Source organism: Molossus molossus, unplaced genomic scaffold (assembly GCF_014108415.1).
Source record: "Molossus molossus isolate mMolMol1 unplaced genomic scaffold, mMolMol1.p scaffold_m16_p_11, whole genome shotgun sequence".
Lineage (NCBI taxonomy): Eukaryota > Metazoa > Chordata > Mammalia > Chiroptera > Molossidae > Molossus > Molossus molossus.
In genome coordinates this window covers 88,114,818-88,134,940 of record NW_023425346.1, presented here as the reverse complement: position 1 = coordinate 88,134,940, position 20,123 = coordinate 88,114,818, and the positions used below count along the sequence as shown (strand labels likewise).

Below are 20,123 nucleotides of genomic sequence, written 5' to 3'. Positions count from 1 at the left end.
ATTTAGCAACTAATTTGAGATACTCCTTAAGTGTAAAATACAAGGCGAATTTTGAAGACTTCATACAATAAAAGACTTAAAATGTTTTGTTAATAATTTTATGTTGATTAAATGTTGAAATGATTTATTTAGGATATACTGGGATAAATAAAATACATTACTAAATACTTAATTTCTTTTTTTAACGTCACTACCAGAAAATTTAATATTGAACATGTGGCTTGCATTATATTTCTGTTGGAAAGCCCTTCATAAACCATTTTTTACAGTTAAATCTTCTTTCCTATTATTATTACATCGAATGTCATTAAGGGCTACAATTTTCTCACAAATGACTGTTTTATCACCCAATTACGGTTTCATTGGTTTATCTTAGTCTGTGAACCCCAAAACAATTTTCATCATCTTCTCCAACTATGTTTTAAAGTTGCAAGCTGCTTTGTAATCAAATCATCAAAACCAGACCACATAATGTTAAGGCTGGTTAACTGGTTACAGTGTCACCAGGGTTCAGAAACAATTAAGTTTGAGAACCAGGAAGTTCTTGGGGGCAAATACAAAAATGCCTGAGGTATCAGCTGATACGGGTACAGAGCAGAGATGAAAAGACTAGAGCCTTGTGTCCCTGGCCGAGGACGCCGCTGGCCTTCCAAGCTGACAGTGCCCGTGGGCTCTGTGCGGCCGGTTCTGCCCCTCCCCTGCTCGCTCACTGGGGTCAAGATTCTGTGCCTGCCCAGGATGTAGAGTGGAAAGAACATAAACTTTGAAATTAGACAGAACCAACTCCACTTGCTATTAACTGGATAAAACAGTGAAAGTTATTTAACTTTTTCAACTTTAGTTGTTCCATCTTCAAAGCAAGCAAATAAAATAGACTTAATGGAATTAATACAGACAAAATAAAATCACATTTTATACACACACTTACATATATATATTTATGTACAAATACACCCATATCTATATGTCTAATGTTATCCTACATAATGTGGCACTCAAAATATAGCTTTTATTCATAGCTAGGAAGCAAAAATTAAAATAATCTTAATCTAAATATTAAAAACTCCAAAAATATTGTAGAATAGCATAGTCATATGTGCAAATACTACATCTATTCCTAGAATAAATCTTCAGTTGGCTGAGATACACGGGGGAGGGGGGAGGAGACTGTGTGCTAATTAATTCTACATTTAACTTGGCCATGGCCAATAGTTAACAAAGCCCTTTTTATCTAGTTATTACTCATGTAAATTAAAGCATTTCCTTAGCCTTGATCATTGGTATAAATCAAAATATTTGTGAAATTCAGGCATACATGTACAATGTACAATGCCAGCATTTAGAGAAATATACTAATGACAAAAAGGGGATTACAGTTCTTAAGTAACTAATTGGTTTTTAGAGCTATGGAATGAATCAAGCATTAGTGAACTAGCTGATTGTCTATCTTCAGTGCAGACTGTCCATCCTGTAGCATCATGGTCCTGGGAAGACAGTGCCAGTTGGTCTGGATATTAATTTTGAGCCACAGCCGGAGTAGTGCCAGTGGACCACTTAGAGGATGGAATGCAGTCTGAGTTAGGGCGAGCTCCATTTTTATAAACAAACATTACCATTTATTTAGCAAGAGATAAATACTTATCAAGTGCTTAAATAATAATTATTCCTGAAACTGGGTCTTTTATCTGAGTGTGATTTTTAATGAAAATTAAAAATATCTTCAATATTTAATTTTTCCCTTTACTTAAAAAAAAAAAAGTGATGACTTTCCACTGGAAGTAGCTGTTCCTATTCACTCCTCTTTAAGTCTTAGCTGAAACCACTGATATGAACTTCACTCCCTTACTTTCAGACCCAAGGCTGTGAAATCCCAGCACATGAAGGGCTCTGTTTCGTTTTTGAAAATTATGTTGCGATTTTGTGTACAAAACGACAGACGAGTAATTTAACAATAAAAGCAGCATCTTCTCTTTTTTATGTTATAAGATTTTCTATACTGTAGTTATTTTCTCCGTGAATAACCTTTTTGTTTCTGTCTGCAAACCTTGAAATGCAATTCGGTTTAATTGTTTTTCGACTTGTTAGTGCGCTGCTGGTCGTGCAGAAGGTTTATCCACGTGTCACAACTAACGAAGGTTTCAGAACGCTCCATAAATCTGTTAAACATCTGCTGTACACTCTGAACTCCCCAGCTCAAGGTATTCTATTTCCGTCTCACTACATTCAATCCGGGGTTGCAAAGCCTGTTAGAAATATAAAACAGAGTGCGATCGAAGGAGTCACTTATGGATGATACTGTTCTTAGGTGGGAGCATATGCTAGGACTCAGGCTGGACATCTGGCTAATCAAAGTGTGGAGAGAGGGAGAAAGGGCCGGAAAGGATGGTGTGACTTTCTAGGGCTTTTACTGAGGTGAAAATAATCTCTCAGCTTGTGAAACGATGTTTATAATTGGTATGGAAAATAAGTATCAGGAATAAGCTTAAACAGATAGATTTCTACCAGTACTTTTTGGAACAAAAACTTAAACTGAACTGAGGATTTTTTTGTCCTCATTTCCAAATTTCGGCTTTTAATCAGGATGAATTTTTTATGGGTAAAATTATATCCCTCCAGCAGCCATGTTGAACATCCATGATGGACATCAGAGCGTGAAGAGATGCTATAAATCCACTGAGAGGCCCAGTGTAAGGCTACAGCATGTTGCTAGTGAGTCAGAAACTATCACCTTTGCATGTGTGCTGTATGGCATCATGTACCCCATATGAAAATACACAACATGTACACACCCAGAGATATTATGGGCTATAAGGAATAAGTCCCCAATTTCCAAGTAAAATGTTTGGTTAGCATTTAGCTTTCCTGAATGAGTTTAGGATTAGGTTTTCTCAACTGCGTTAGTCAGCCTTTAAATGTAGACTTTATCTTTGGTTACAAATCAGTGTCCTGAGAACATCAGGTTACAAACTGATTGTTCACTCGAAGGTCCTGAGTTTTCATATGAAAAGCAGGTTGGAAAGGCTTTGAAGGACTCTCGCTGGAGGTTCTAACATGCTCATGGATACCAGTCTCCAGTCGTCCAGAACATTGTGTGTCTCTACAGTTACAGAATTCACGACTAGCTTTCAAGATGGCTGTTAAATTCAAGGTCTTAAAGAACCCTGGAGTGAAAAGGCTTACCCTTTAAAAAAAAAAAAGTCCAGGCCAGAAAACCAGACAGTGTACTAATAAACACCAACTATTTCCTACGTATTTCTTTTTATATTTGCATTTTAAAGACTTGAGAACTTCAAGTTTCTCTTTATCATTCTTTCCCTTTTCATCCTCAGACTCACACCTTGTAATTATGTAAAGAGACAAAGTAAAAAAATGTTTCACAAATGACAAAAGCTCACTGGTGTTCTAGAAGCCAGAGAAGTAAGCGGCATTTCTTATAAACTGCAGCAGCCAAGTTCTCCTGGCGAACACTGTAACTCAGACCTCCAGTACTGACAGCAGCCATGTCCTGTGTCTACGTACATGCCAGTCATTTTGTGTGTATCAAAACATGTCCTTGGATGGTCAAGATGGCAAGGAAATGCATCAAGGAAATGTGTTTTTATTTGGAAATTTGATAAGCTTAATTAAATGTGTGTTTTAATTTCCTACTAGTGACTTCATCAGGCTGCGGATATCAATGTAATGGCATTAATGGCAATCCCTAAGAGTCATTAATCCCAAGTGCCTACTTGCTTGAGTAGAAACTTCGTGGACTTTGAAAAGTCCTTCTAGGTATTTGGGGGTATGCTTCAGGAAACCCAAACTTGTCACTGAAGGCTGGACCAGCAACTGTAGTTCCACAGCTCAGGGGTCTTTAGCCCCAGTTCAGCCTCTTGCCACATTGCTGGGCCACCGATGCTCAGTGTTCACGGCACTGAGCAGTGTCTGTGACATGAACACATTTTCTCCCTTGGTTTTGCTTTCAGTGACGCTGGAGTGGGGCGGTATCTCACAGTATAGTTGCGTGGGTCCTCTCTAATGTTGCTAGAGCTTTGAGAGTCTCACACCACACATTCAAAGAAGGACAATAAAAAGATAGTATTTTCTGTGTCCATAAGTGCTTTGTTATCTTACATCCTTTTTATTATCAAAACAACCTCATGAAATATAGTTGTTAACCCATTTTACAGACAAAGAAACGGAGGCAAAGGGAAGTGGGGCACTTCAGCTATGTTATACATTCAGCAAGTAAGATTAAATCCTGGGTCTGTCTATGCCCAAGCCCAGTCCCTTGAGCTTGTTGCTAGATGGCCTCACTCATATCTCCTCACTGGGACATAAACACACTTGATTCCAGGATATTTCACACACGTACCTGCCACCGCCAAGCCTCAGAATGGGTCCATTTCACAGACCAAGTTTGACTCATTGTTCCAGACTCCTTCCACATGATAACATTTTCCACAACCATCCCTCATTCTTCTCCACACTCTGATTTCTACACCCTCCTCCACCCCGTGTCTAGTTCTGCTTCAGCATCGACTATGAACACACTTCAGGATTTCTTTAGGAGCCTACTCGGCAAATAGGAACACATGGGGATGCTAATAGACACTCGGGAAAAAGACTGTCTCCTAACTGCCTGTCTTAAAGAATCTAATTCTCAGCTCTGCCTCAGCGAATATCCCTGTTTCACAGTTTAGTATTGAGCATGTACATTTATAAACAGTGAATTTTGAAAGCAAAGACTACCTTTATGACTCATGGAAGTTTGCTCTTTTGCAAAGTAGTAAATTATATGAAATTATATATTTAACTAGAAAGCCATTCCTACTGGTGAAAAGAGGTTATCTGTGCACGAAATTACATAGAAATGTCTATGGGTATCATTTTAAAATATGTCTAATTCTATGAACAAAAAACAAAGTGAAATCTCACCTTTTAAAGGTCTGTAACATTTCCCACTTTGTCAAAGCCTATTCAGTGCAGTATTGTTCTCAGGACACTTTCTAGCCCAGAAGAAAAAGTGGCCAGAGGGGAAAGCGACTGCCAGCATCAGGCCAAGTCCATCACTGATGCCCAGAGTTTATTTCTATTCGTTATTCACCTTAATAGCTTGAGGAGGAAGAGAAACCCCATGCAGTATATTATACAAATGCCACCGAACATGTTCAGTATCACCTTAGAGTTCGAAGTGAGAAAGATTTGGTCTTAGAAAGATGGTTTTATATACTTTTACACTGTAAAAGCATAAATCTCAACAGAGTCCTATCCTTTTATTTATTAAAGGATAATAATTGTTTTTATTGTTTTTTTTGTTTTTTTGTTGTTTTTATTGTTTTTATTGTTTTTTTTAGACAGAGAGGAAGGGAGAGAGAAAGAGAAACATCAATGTGAGAGAGAAACATCCATTGGCTGCCTCTTGCACGCCCCCTACTGGGGATTGAGACACTAACCCAGGTGTGTGCCCTGACCAAGAATGGAACCAGGACCTCTCAGTCCATGGGTCGATGATGCTCAATCCACTGAGCCACACCGGCCGGGCCACAGTCCTATCCTTGATTACTCTCTATGTGGATACCAATAACTAATCATATTACCATTATTAATTAAGTTTATTTATTCTGTGTATCTTCATTCGTGGTTCTTTAAATTCCTAATGCATTGTCATCATTAGAACAATAAAATTCAGCTGCACCTTGAGCTGAACACAAGAAAACTCTGTTCTGCTGAACAGGAAAACTGATAAAGACATCCTGCCAGTTACTAGGGATGGCACAAACATTACTCAAACATGGCTTATACAGCGATAGACAAGGAGGTCTTTAATTCTTTGGTATTCTTTTACACACATGCTAGTTTAAATAGACTGCGTAGTCATGCCCTGGGACCTGTTCAGAAGGCTATAGGACACACTAACTAGAGACAATGGGGGAACTATTACTGCTGGTAATAAAATTTCCTATTGAAAATGATTAGGCCAGTGTTAAAATGACAGCATGGAAACAAAGTGGATTATTTATAAGGAATAAGTAGTGACAGAAGAGAAAGACGGAAATAAGTGATAGCATTTTCCTTCAGGGACTGAATGAAAGCATTGGATTTATGATGTTTTTATTTATGCAGTAGCAATTTCAAATATTCTCCCTTTCAATTTTGCATGTGAATGCTATTGCACACTTATTCTTTAACGATGCAATGTTATGCGGCACGCTGAATCAGCAACCTATTTGACTCCGGGGGCAATTCTCAATGTTAAATTAGATCTTCACATACAGTTTCCAGTAGACCCAACTTAGTGATTACCTTCCACACTCCAAACCTTTATATTACTTGAGACTACTCCAAACAGTTCTGTTAAAATTAACCAATTTGCATTCACAGCTGCATTCAATTGAAATCAGTGGCTGCTTTTTGAAAGATGAAAAATATAGATTAGTGATGGCAGATGTTCCTAAGTTCTAGACAACTGAAAGCAAAGAAAATTCAGTGATCCATGACTGAAATTGGCTTCATTTGATTAACAAGCCACACGGTAGTCAATCTGCATTATAATATTCAAGAATCATCTCTGCATCCAGATCTTAGGATAAAATAATGTAACAGTTCTAAGCATGAAGAAAGAATTTGTTAGAAATGCACTGACCATTGGAATTATTTTGTACTTGACCACTGGAATTATTTTGATTAGTAGCCATCTATTTCCTATCAATGCCTTAAGTGTTTCCAACCAAAAGAGTAGCTGTCACAAAAATCCCTTAGAGAAAAATTCTGCAGATTTTCTACATTTTTCCCCTTTAATTTGACCTGAGGTGGTTTTTGCTAAGAAATATCATTTCTTACATAATAAGCAAACATGTTCAATATTTTCCTATGTAAATGTTATTCCTTTAGGCGGCTCCGATAATACAACACATACGTGGAGTGAAGAAGATGTACGGTCACTTTCCCCAAGCAGCCTGGCTGCACAGTAAGTCTTTCTCTGTTGGTCTGTTTCTGAATCGGCAGGCAACTTGGCTGAAGTCGTCTGAACAATTTATAGACGTAATTTGTTCGTGCATGTAAGACTGTGCAGTAGAAAAGTCAATTATTGACTGATCAAAGAGAAGGGTATAGTTGAAGTGTATTAAAGTTGAAACTTATAGAGATCTCTTTTTCAATTCTAAGACTGCACACCTAGGTCCAATGTGTCCTGTCTGGACTGGTTACCTTATGTCCAATTTCCAACCCTTTTAAGGTTTTTTATAATCATGAAAAATGTATAAGCCTCCAATATTTTACATGACTATTTATTTCAGTTTTTAAAGTCAAAGTATTGCTTATGCCCAGTCAAGGTAATGCAAAAATTTGTTTGCTTCAGTAGTATTCGGGTAGCAAACCTGTTTGTAGGTAATTTAATGTTGGACTCTTATTGGGGCATGTAAATATGTCATCCCAGAAATCAGCAGTGGAAACGACAGCAGCAACCTTGGCTTCTAAGGACCATTAATATAAGTAGTTCCTTGTAATAACTGTAACAGTTATTGTAGGAAATACAAGCTGTTGCCTGTAGAAGCTGATGGAAGTAAATTCTATGTCAAGGCGAATTTAGAGACTCGGTGGCTTGTTATGGAAAGGTTGGTTAGGCCTGGTAAATTATCCTATTGAAATTGTTTTACTTTGGTCCCCAAGAATACCTTTTTATGCTACTGGAAATATGTAAAAATAAAAATAAATAGTAGGACTCATGTTTAACCATTAATTTTTTTTTCTAAAATAAAATGTATTTCATTGTTTGTAATATTTCTATTATTCAAGGAGAAGTTCTCCAGCTCTGGGTAATTCGAGGCTAAATCCTTAAATAAACAACCGCATTCTATTTTTGTTTTCACCTCTCTTCTCTTTTAAGGTAGTTCTCCTAGAGCATCGAGCATCCTTGGGAAACTCCCCCTAGCCAGGCTAGCCAGGCTAATGCCATGTTCCAAATAGTCTTTTGTAGCCCCTCAAAATACGTTTTTAAAAAGCCATGAATTGAGACAACTAGATGGTTATTACTGAAGCCAAGTATCTTTTTATTCTCTTTTATAGTTTTTATTTTATTGTTTTTAGGCCAAATATCTTTATCAGAGCCTTGAGGCATCCATAGCATTAGTAATGCTGCACCTCAGACCCACAGATTCCACAGCTAACATAGTTGCTGACAGCTAGCTGACAGTTTATTGGGAAGAATTCAATACTTTTAAGATGGTTCTTGTTGAGATTGATAAAATTAAGGAGTTTCTTATCCTTGGACCTCCTTTCCATTTCCACTTTAAAATAATCCCAGAGTGACATTGCTTAGCATAAAGTTAAAAATTTGGGGTCAAGAGTTTTCTAAAGAAAGCTGCTCAAAAATATTTTGCCTTAGCTCTTCTCCCTCCTCACTATTTTGTTTTATTATTGTTTTGTGTGTGTGTGTGTGTGTGTGTGTGTGTGTGTACACTCATGGATGCACACATCCACAAGCTCATCTTTTTATTATAAGCATTATTGGGAAGTATTAGAATTATATATAAAGGATCCATAAATTAAGAGGTTTGAAGAAACAATTGGATCTTTATGCTAGGACAGTGGCACATAGATATGGAATCTTAATTTTGGGAGTATATTAATTCCAATCTCAAAAATCCTGCCAATAAAACGTTCCTTATGAAACTAAGAGCATGGCTTAGCTGATATTTCAAGGTCACTTCTAGCCCAGGATTGTTTTATTTTAAGCTTGAAATTTTATCATGAGCATCTCTTGTGCCACTACACTTGGAAGGTTAGGCCAATATTTTGCCGTCGAACACTGCACCAGAATGAAAATGGCCCTATGCTGTAATAACAGTGACAGAAAGGAAGACAAACACAAGAGAAAGAAAGGCAATATTGAAGAGAAAGTCTCTGGTCAAAAAAATGCCTAAGCAAAAGCAAGAGGACTTAGGAATGGTTGCTATTTTTTTTTGTTTGTTTTTAAATATGAAGGCTATGGATTGTATTGAAATAAGGATCAGCCATCTGACCAATTAGCTATGCTCTGACTGCCAAGTTAGAGACTTTTCTTGACATAGATTTTTTTTTTTTCTGTTTCTCAAGGATACAGTGTTGTTAACCCACATCTAAATACCCTGAGACTTCTTTGATGTTAGTGCAAACATTTTCCTACCTGTTTTCTAGCTTTGCCAGAATAGGTTTCTTCCCTTAGTATTTGAAAACCAAAGTTAAACACATCGAACAAAACTAGTTAGTTTGTGTATTGTGCAGTTTGAGTCAATGTAGATGGTCCCAAATCAGTCATTGACATTTATTCTCTCTCTACCATAATAAAATTCAACAGTAGACATTAAGAAAAGTTAGAAAATAAACAGAGAAACAGCGTCACAGTTGAAGTGAAGGGCACGCATAACACATACACGTACATACGTATACCTCAAAAACCTTAGGTCATGTCTTCAATGCCAGTCAAGAAGAAACACAAAGGGGTTAACTTGGGAATGCTGAACTGGTTGTTTTTATTTTTATTTTTTTCTTATATTTTTTTGTTTTTCTTTTTTATTAAATTTATTTGGGCGACACTGGTTAACAAAATGATACAGGTTTCAGGTGCACGATCTACAACACATCCTCTGTGCACTGTGCTGTGTGTTCACCATCCCAGGTCGAGTCTCCTTACATCTCCATTTATGCCCCAAATGTCCTCCCCTGCTCCTCCCCCACTTGCCCTCAGCAATCACCACACTGTCATCCTGTTTAATTGTTGTAGGAACTTACACTGTTTATTTGGATGCCACTCGTTCTCTTCAATTACAATGAAATAAATTTAAGTTTATTTAGAGACATATATGGGTATAAAGGATCCAGTAGATTACCCAGCCCTCTACCTCTCATTGGACAAGAGAAGAAACGGAGGGCCCATGTGGGGTTGTAAGGCTTAGAGGGAAAAGATAAGGAAAAACAAAAAAGGAAAACAAACAAACAGCCATGCAAGATTCATGGGGCACACTTATACTGGAAAGTTCCTTATTGTTTATATGAAATTCCAATTTAACTAGGAGTCTTGTATTTTAGCAGGCACCCCTAGCCCAGTGATTTTTTCTTTCCCATAAATGTGCCTAAAAGTATCTTAATATCACTTATGATTAGGTATGAAAATAATTAAATATACCGATAATGTCCATGGAGAAAGGCACGTGCGCAGAGAACCGGAGCCATGCTGGGCTGTGCAGCCAGGCTGGGGGAGGGAAGGTGTCCCACCTCCCAGTGTGCCCAAGCCAAACCAGGGGCTAGAGCCATCTCCACAAAATGGCTTTGCTTTAATTTTTTATGACTTAATTTACATATTCTTTTCTAATTCTATAGGCTCCTATTACTGGAAAACTTTGAAGATGCCCTCTTAAATATATCGGCAGATAGTCCTTATGGTCCTTACTTGGCATGTGTGAGAAATGTCACTGACAACTTGGCTAGGGGGTCACAAGGTAATACTTCTCCAAATAGTCAAAATGCTGCTCATGATTTCTAACTCTGTTCTAAATTATTCAGCCTTTTAAGATGTTTGCTTTAAAAAGAAAGAAAATTTCCGGATCTTGTTTTCATATGCATTGGTTTTAGTTTGGTGGTTTGAGATCTGAAGGGAACGTGTAATCATATTATCATATTATTACTTCTCTTCCTGCTACTAGTACCACCTGGCCACCTGACAAACTTTCCTAAGGTCCAGAGTCCTTAAGGGTTCACCCAACCCTTTATGACGTTTTCTGTGCCCTTCATAATTTTAGTTGTAAAAAATAATGAAGAATGATAATGTAGACTTCCAAAAGCGGATGTAAATTACACAAACAAAGGAACTTTTGTGGCAGACTATTTACTCCCTACCCTTACAAACTTTATTTTTAGTTTTCTGCCTATATGCACAATCATAAAAAGTGCATTTAATCAAATGTTTTTTCTCTTTTTTTTAAAGAGAAAATATATATGTTCTCACATTTTATAGGAGTTAGGTATTCATTCTTCCCACACCAAAAACATTTTTGAGATTTAATGGCAAGCCAATAGTACAACAAATAATTAAATGTGGTCTCTGTTTAGCAGGCATGAATTAATCAAGGTTGCAGGGGCATATTTGTGAAACGGTGATTATACAACCTGTTCTCCCCCAAACACTTCAACTTAATGGTAAATCCAAAAGTCATAAACAAAAACATATTCAGTTCACAGAGAGCCAAAACTGTTTAGCACCTTTGCTAGAAATATTTTTGTCTCTAAGCAGAATATCTGAGTATTTCTGAAATAATGAACTCTGTAGTCTCCATGGTTCAAGAAAAGGTTACGTTTTCACTCGTCTTATGTTTAGATTGAACTAGGCTATTATTTTAGAAAAATAATACATTAGGATAAAGGTATCTTTCACATTGGTTTCCTAAACGACCTTGCAATTCGCAAAAGGTAACATTTCTTCTCTCCTTTACAGAAAATTTAAGACTCCTGCAGTCCACAATTCGATTTAAAAAATATTTTCTTCAAAATGGTTCCTATGAGGATTACTTCCCTTCACTTCCTGAAGTCCTGAGATCAAAAGTAAGCCCTGAAAGAAAAAAAATAAACCTCAACCCTTCCTGTTGTACTCTGGCAAGATGGCTTTTAGTTTAAGGTTTGAATCTATTTCTAAATACTGGTCCCATTTGGACTCTGGATTCTCGCTGGGAGAGGGTAACAGAAGTGTGTTGCTATTATATAACGGTATATATTTTTTTAATTGATGGGTGTCTTTGCATGAAATGACCCATAAGAGCCAAGTTACAGTATGCATGTACATAAAAGAATGACTAATAATATAGTTATCTCATGAAGCTTCATGTTTTGAAAAACCATTCATAATATTATTTCTAATTTGAGTTATCTTTAGCTTTGAAAACTATACAATTTGACTGTGAAAGCTAATGTTTTAGCTTTACAGTGTACACACACATCTCAGAAGTTGACTTGCCTTATTTTTATCATTGTCATCATAAGAAGAAACTAACAACATATTAGAATGTATGAAGAAAGGTGAGAAAGCAACCAAAAAAAAAAAGTAAAACTCTGAAGTTTGTCTGAATTGGTTCATGTTTATTTGTCTATTATTTTTTGTTTAGCTCATGCATATAGTATGCAAGTTATCATGAAATTCACTTCATTTTCTAAATAACCTATTATATTTCGAAAGCATCTTTTCTAGTAAGAAAAGCAGTTTGATTTGATTTATGCAGTCAGGGATAAAGTAAAATTAGGACTGGTTTATTCAGGGCAAGCAAGATGACTTACTGTATAGTCAACATGGTATAATTAAGCAGGCATCCAAGTCACATGCCCATGAATATTACAAATATATATGCCGGTTAGATCTCCTACATTGAAGTCCTAGTCTTCTACACAAATCAAAATTTCTAATGTACTTAATTTAGCACTATCTTAATTTGTTTGTTCAAATGAGAAGGAAGTTATGCATTCATCTGGAAAATTTCTACTCATCCTTCAAGGACAAATTTAAATGTCACCCCAGTGATAGTCGAGGATTGCCTTTCTCCCGGTTTCTCAGCCCGGATAATGACTTTGGGGGCATATAATATGAATCCATTCTTCCATCCCATCCATCATCTGTGCTCCCATCATTCTAATCTATTTCTTTGGAAGACATACTCTCTATCTGCAAAAGTCTTGTCATCAACCGGAGAACTTGGAAAAGCAGAGCGATCGTGACAGCACAGTGAAGTAAGTGCTGTGGCATGCAGAAGGACAGGATCCTGTTTATGGAGGGGCTGCCTGAGTCAGGTTGCCGGAGATGGAGGTGGAGAGAAAAACGCTCATGGAGGAGACAGTGTTCACTGAGTCTTGCAGGGCTGTGTGGAATTAGGTTGCAGTCCTGCATTCCAGACATAGAGACCTACATTGGTAAGACAGAGGTGTGACCCTGAAGGACAGATGTGGGTTACCTGGAGTCCTGTGTCCAGCTCAAGCAGAAAGCAGGAAAGGGGGTGCAGAGAAATGGGGCCCAGATCCCAAAGGTCTCTGTGCTTAGTCGAAGAGTATGGTTCTGATCCTGAAAGTTGTGAATTTTAAGAAGGTGACATCTGCATTTCAGAAAGAGATCTCTCTGAGAGAATTGTGGGGGATAGATTGGAGGAAAGCAAAATAGGTGATATTTGAAGTAAAAATCGAGACCCTGCACTATGTCAGTGGCAGAAAATAAGAAGACACACTTTCTCTAGAAACTGTTGCTGGAGGTTGAGTTGACAGAAGTGGCAGCCAGAGAGGTGTGAGGCGTAAGGAGAGGATCTGATGACAGTGAGATTTCTGGCTCTGGAAACTTATTACTCATACTGTAATTTGCTGTATATATGGAGTCTGTTTCCCTCACTGGAGTGTAAACTCTGATTAAATCATGCCTCTGCCTCTCTAAAGCCCCTAGCCCATAGTAGGAGCGTAGGACTTGACTTCTGAATGTATGAACAAATGAGGGTATTAAAGTAGAGCCCTGGTGATGTAATTGAGTGACCTGGGCATTTACTCATTGTAGTTCTCAACTTGAGAAGTAACCGAGCAGTATACAATATACACCAGGGAAATGGAAACAAAACATTCTCAGTCTTTTACTCTAATGGAACAGGAATGGAGCTAAGATCATTTAAAAGGGCATCCACATGTTTAATATACTGTTCTCCTAGAGGGCTATATTAAGAAAAAATTCTAGAAGCCACAGAGGTAGAAATAAACTATAATTTTGTCCCCTGGGTAGAAAATGTATTGTCATTTGTTAAAGTGTGGCTGCTATTTGCCACTGACAGAACCCATTCGTGCCAAGACTACAGGCTGCATGAGGAACATTGCTAAACCTGTTCCCTTCCCGTTATAGCCTCAGCACCTGGCGTAGAGGCTGGCACGTGGGAAGTATTCAGTACATATTGAAAGAATGAAGAAAGACAGGCTCCTAGAGTTTTACATTAAGAGGTGGTTTGACCTCCCTGCTTTGCCCTTCCTAGAAATTAGTACCCGGATTGTGGCAGTCAGGGCCAGCCAGTCCAAAACTCGACTCACGGTATTTCTAAGAGGGTTTAGACCTTCCAAATGTCAAATGCCTGTCCTTCATTGGTGACTTTTCCTCTGTTCCCATCCCTCTGTTCAAGTCCTAACATTTTACTCTAGAGCTTTGTGTTTTCTCGTTCCTTCATTGTCTATTTTATTCCTTTTTCTTTCCAGTCTCTTTGGTGGGAAGGATAACCTCATGATTGGGGAACTACAAATGAAATAGATATTCCCCACATTGGGCAGAAATATGGATAACACAATATTTTTATTGTAACATTTTTACATTTATTTATTTATTTATTTGTTTATTTATTTTTTAATCCTTACCCGAGGACATTCTTTGATATTTTGTTCAGATAGGGGAGAGAGAAGGAGAGAGAGAGAGAGAGAAACATCGACGTGAAGGGACACATCGAGTAGCTGCCACCCACACAACTCAACCAGGGCCAGGGACAAACTGCAACCAAGGCATGCGCCCCTAGTGGGAACCGAACCCGGGTCTCTAGGGACTGCAGGCTGACGCTCTAACCGCTGAGCAAAACCCGCCAGGGCCACTTTTACATTTTTAAATAGTCCCCTTTCCCCTGCAAAGAGGCCAGGCATGTTGCTGTTTTATTATTTTAATACTTACAATATTTTGAGCTGTACACCATCATGTCACTTGCCATTCTGATTCAGATGCACTTGGAAACCGCAGGCACTGGGGAATTCAGTTGCAGCTGGACATAGAATTACTATGGTCATTGTTCAAGTGTAGACCTGAAATCTTACTAGCCATGTGGACCAGGGTGGTGATAAAAGAGGGAGGGGCTCTATGTGAGGCTCTGAGAAACCTGTAATCTGGACTTGACATATACTTTAAAATTTTTTTTATTAATTTGTTTTCGTTACAGATGTTTCTCCTTTTTTTCCCCATTGACACCCTCCTCCCCACCCCTCTACCCCTTCCCCAGCTTTGTTGTCTATGTCCGTTGGTCATGTATACATGCATATAAGTTCTGTGGTTTATCTCTTTCCCCCAACACATACTTTTGAAGAGAGAATTATAATTCTCTGAATTTATATTGATTACTGATGACCCTTAAAGCTTCAAAAATTTTATGCATGTATGAACAAATTTTAGAAGAATGTAGCAAACAATTACAAATACTAAATGACCACCATGCTGCTCCTTGGTAGATGTGTCTCACAGTATATTCCACAGTATTGACTCTGACTTAGATCCTTATTGCAGAGAAACAAATCTTCTTCAATAGCTTGGCAATTTTCCATTTCACTTTTACTGCTTTTATCTTATCAAGCCAAGATTATACTATAGACACTTTTACTGGTTTCTCATAGAAGTATGCCAAAGTTGCCATAAAAAATATATTTTGGTCTATAATGTGGAGTAAAAGTTGTTCAAATTTACCACAACCTCAAATGCTCAATTAAAACAAATATATTGGGCTATCAGTATTTATCCTTTTATTTAATAAATCACTAAAATAAAAGTCAGGAGGCTTGGCTCTGTTCATTAGAAATTTAATCATATCTACCCTCTAGAAAATTGAAGGATTAGAGTGGCAAACATGTAGTTACAGCTGGTAAATGACTGGATTTATTACATGATAGAAAATTTCTCATAGCAGTAAGACTAGTAAGTAGAATTTTAATACATCTGAAGCCATTTTAGATAATACAAACCCAAAAGTCAATTAGAATATTAAGTACAGTTGAAAACAAGCCAATAATATTTGCTATCTAAGATGATTGGTGTTTCATTGCTACTGCCTGCATGTAGTTATCATAAACCTTTCATCAAAGACACATCTTTGTGCTTTTCCCATTTGATATATGGAAAGAAATGTTCCAAACATTTGCCCTTATCATAAAATAATTCATATCTGTCAAAATGCAACTTCTGGTAAAATCTTAGCGGCGGTGAATGACACATATATTTGCTCTTTTAGATGGTGCTCCAAATTATTTAACTTCTTAAAAGGAATAGCTCTAGGGTAGCTTCCAAGCACAATCGAACTGTCTTTCCCACAGGCATAATTTTTTCCTCCGGGAAGTATGATTTGGGGATATATTCTCAAAACACTCTGAGTATAATGAACCTCAGAGAATATAGGTGACAAGATAGGAAGTTAGTTGGTTTCAGTTTTTCTCCCTTTTCTCTGAGTGTGGGATTTCAAGCCTCTTTAAAACACCTTTGTTCCATAGAACAAATGCACCTAGGTTTTCCTCAATAGACAAAGAGTGTAGATGATAACGTCAGTAACAATGCAGACACTTCTGAAAAACCCGGTGTATTTTCATTCATATTTTAAATGCAGTCTTATTAAAATGCATGTGAATCCCAGGCTACAGTTAAAAAGGGCTTTTTCTTGTCATTTATTTTTTTTGATTGTGGTAAAATACACATAAAAGGTACCACCTTAACCATTTTCAACTGTCCAGTTCAGTCATGTTAAATGCCTCCATATTGTTCTGCATCCGTCTCCAGAAATCTTTTCATTGGGCAAAATGGAGCCTGTACTCATTAAACAGCAACGCCACATTTCTCTGTCCCCCTAATCCCTGGAAACCACAAGTCCACTTTCTGTCCCTATGAATTTCACTTCTCTAGGTAACATACATAAATAGGATTATCTGTAGTTATCTCTTTGTGACTGCCATACTTCCCTTGGCATGATGTCCTCAAGGCTCACCCATGTTGTAGCATGTGTCAGAATGCCTTTCCTTTTCTATAGCTGAAAAATATTCTATGATGTATATACCACTTTGTATTTATACATTCATCTGTCAGTAGGCACTTGGGTTGCTTCCAGCTCTTGATTATTGTGAATAATGTTGCCATAAACAAAGAACTGTTCAAAATCCAACTTTCAACACTTTGGGGTATATACACAGAGAGAAGTGTATGATAATTCTATTTTTAATTTTTTGAGGAACCACCATATTGTTTTCCATAGTGACTTTGTTATTTTACCTTCCCAAAAACAATGCACAAGTGTTCTAATTTCTCCATATCCTTGTCAAAACTTGTTATTTTCTGGTTTTGCTTTTATTTAGTTTAAGAGGGATTTAAAAAAATAGTAGCCATCCTAATGGGTGTGAGGAAGAAAGACCTTTAAAAGTTGCAAACCAAACTCGCTTTGCTATCTTCCCTTACCCATGATTTAAAATAAAACTACAATATAAAATTAATGTATTTGTAATTTAAATGGATACAACTAAATGACATTGTTTTGAACTGTGAATCTATAAAATATGAGGATAGTTGGGAAACAGGTCTGATAGGTTCACAGTTTTATAAAATTCTTAAGAGAACAATAACTCACATGACAGAAAATAGTGCTTTGTGGTAAAATTGTTGCTAAGTGCCAATTAACTAAACACGTGTAAAAATTTTTTTTTAAGTAAATTAATTTTGGTTGCTTGTTATTGACTACAAAGTATTTTTTTTTATCCTGTCTCAAGGACATTTTTCCATCTTTGTTCAGGTAGAGTGGGAGGGAGAGAGAGGAAGAGAGGAGAGAGAGAGAAACATCGACGTGAAAGGGACACATCGAGTGGCTGTCACCCGCACGACCCAACCAGGGCCGGAGACAAACCGCAACCAAGGCACACGCCCTTAGTGGGAACCGAACCCGGGTCTCTCTGGACTGCAGGCCGATGCTCTAACCGCTGAGCAAAACCAGCTAGGGCAACTACAAACTATTTCAAATGATGTAGCTCATTTATTTCCCTCTCTCTCCCTCTCCTGGAAGGTGTCTCAGCTTCGCAACTTGACCGAACTTCTTTGTGAACCTGAAACGTTCAGCGCAGTAGAGGAGATGTGTCAGCTCTCCAATGTGACCTTCAGACACCTGTGTGGAGAGCATGCCTTTCACGTGCAACTCCTCGAAGCAGCAGAGCTCGGCGCCGAAATCGCCACTGGCTTACTGTACCACGACGGCGTCATCTCTAAAAAACTGAAGGATTTGCTTACTGGGGATCCCATCAAAATTAATTTAAATATGGATCGGTAAGTTTGTCCATGGTCTTCCTTCCTGTTGAACCCCTTCTCCAATGCTTGAACTGCCTCGTTCAATGTCTTCTTCCCTTCTGTTCTGTTCCAGGTTTCTAGAACAGGCGTTACAAATGAATTACTTGGAAAACATTACACGATTAATACCAGCCATAGAAGCCACACTGCATGTCAATCACAGTGCGGACACTTCTGAAAATCCAGGTGCGCCCCCATCCACATGTTCAATGCTGTCTTGTGATTCTTGTGCTGCAGGTGCAGAAGTGCTCTTCTGAGGTTCCCAACAAAACCTGCTTTGTATCTGCTCTTTCACATCAGAAACCTGAAACTTTCAAATATGGTTACTCATCTAAAGTAGAAATACAGAAAATGCTAGCGGAGAATGAAACAGAAAAATTTGATTTCACAGTGAAACTGTCTTCAAACATTTAACTAGTTATTTACCTTTTGTTTCTCTGATATCGTTTATTTCTCTGATATATTAAAGTGCATTAGATAGTCCATTGAGAAAGGTCGGATGAAATTTACATACCTCCGTGAGAATAGTATGATTTCAAAAATAAAATAGATGCACTGCTCTCTACAGAAATTTCAATTCAGAACCTCCTATTAGTATTCTGAGCATGGTGCATCATGCAATACGTTTCTTCTTTACATAATACCTCAATACTAAAAAGAAAGGCATTCAGAATTTTGGACAACAAGCAGCCACAAAATTGGAAGGGCACTAAGTCCAAAAATAAAGACAGTGTATTTGCATGAGGGATACTTCGTCAAGAAGTTGAAAGGCATTTGCAGAATGGAGATCACCATCTGCCAAAGTCAAGTCAAAATATTATGCATTAAATGACCCAGATAGGAAATAATTATAATCGCTGTCCTAAAAAGGTTCAAAGTTAAACACATTCTATTTAAAAGTGAGATAATGATTGTGAAAATCCTTTATAAACCGTAGCATGCTAGGCAAAGTTAAGGGAAGATGCCTGCCGCCCTGCAGCCTTGTGGTGCTGATTTAACAAACCTTGCCCTAAGTTGACCATATCATGTCATCCAAGGTTAAAACGTATTTTGAATTTGTTGATATTTTAAATCAAATGGGGAGGTGTATCTTTAGTGCATGATGTGATCAGAGTCTGTGAGGAAACCATATTTTCTTTGAATGAACCTCGAACTGTAGATATCTCTGGAACACAGAGCAATGTTACCTTAGGTTAATGACATCGTAATAGGAACAAGTCTCAGTCAGATAGAAACACATCCTAAAGATGCAGAGTTCGCTGAAACTGGGAGAAATCTGTTCCTGACACAAGGCATGTATGTTGAATATAAGTTTTCGACTAGAAGGTGTCTCTGTGTTAGTACGACAAAAAAATATATCACGATCAACATATGAGTTTTCTTTTTCTTTACCTTGCAGGTCAGTTAATTGAAATGTTTAAAAATGTTGAAGAGCTGAAAGAAGAACTGAGGAGAACGACAGGAATGTCCAACAGAAGCATCAACAATTTGTTGGCCATCCCTATCCCTGATAACAGAGCTGAGGTGGGGTGGAATGTATTTGTACTGACATCCAGTTTTTAAAAGTCTAAACAGTGTTTAATATTTGTTGGACACTTATCAGTAAAATATTGAGCAGTTGAATGCAAATCTGGTGAATTTACCATGCAAGGGATAAAATTAGAGGCCTGGGTTGGCTGACTCTCGGCCCGTAGGGAGTCATCACAATGCAATGAACAAGCAGACAGAGCTTGGAGTGAGGGGGAGCATCGCAAGGGAGCAAATGCTCCCAATCTCTGGATGCAGCCCAATTTATTTTCTTAGCAGTTCCCTAGGTTACACTGTGTTTTGGGTAATTATGTCCTCAAGACAGGCCTCTGCTGACCTTTCAGCCAAGCCCAGCATTCTTATTATTCCAGCTGCACCTGGCTGTTTTCAGCCAAGATTCTTAACAAACACATTCACTCCCTTGGGCAGTTTTCCAACCCAGTTCCAAGATTCTTATCACTTTCACTCCCTTGCAGACTTGTCCTCAGCTAGCCAGGCCTAGAGAATGCATAGCTCA

The 20,123-nt window shown here is 37.8% G+C and overlaps 1 protein-coding gene across 1 annotated transcript in view; it reads left to right on the top strand.

The window, feature by feature from the left end:
- Window positions 1-20,123, top strand: part of ABCA12 (ATP binding cassette subfamily A member 12) — a 172,242-nt gene that overhangs the window by 78,699 nt on the left and 73,420 nt on the right. The window contains exons 8-14 of the mRNA XM_036254540.1: window positions 2,086-2,198; window positions 6,874-6,949; window positions 10,339-10,457; window positions 11,450-11,556; window positions 17,802-18,058; window positions 18,153-18,265; window positions 19,479-19,603. Of these exons, the coding sequence (XP_036110433.1) occupies window positions 2,086-2,198; window positions 6,874-6,949; window positions 10,339-10,457; window positions 11,450-11,556; window positions 17,802-18,058; window positions 18,153-18,265; window positions 19,479-19,603 (910 nt within the window). The remainder of the gene's footprint in view (window positions 1-2,085; window positions 2,199-6,873; window positions 6,950-10,338; window positions 10,458-11,449; window positions 11,557-17,801; window positions 18,059-18,152; window positions 18,266-19,478; window positions 19,604-20,123) is intronic.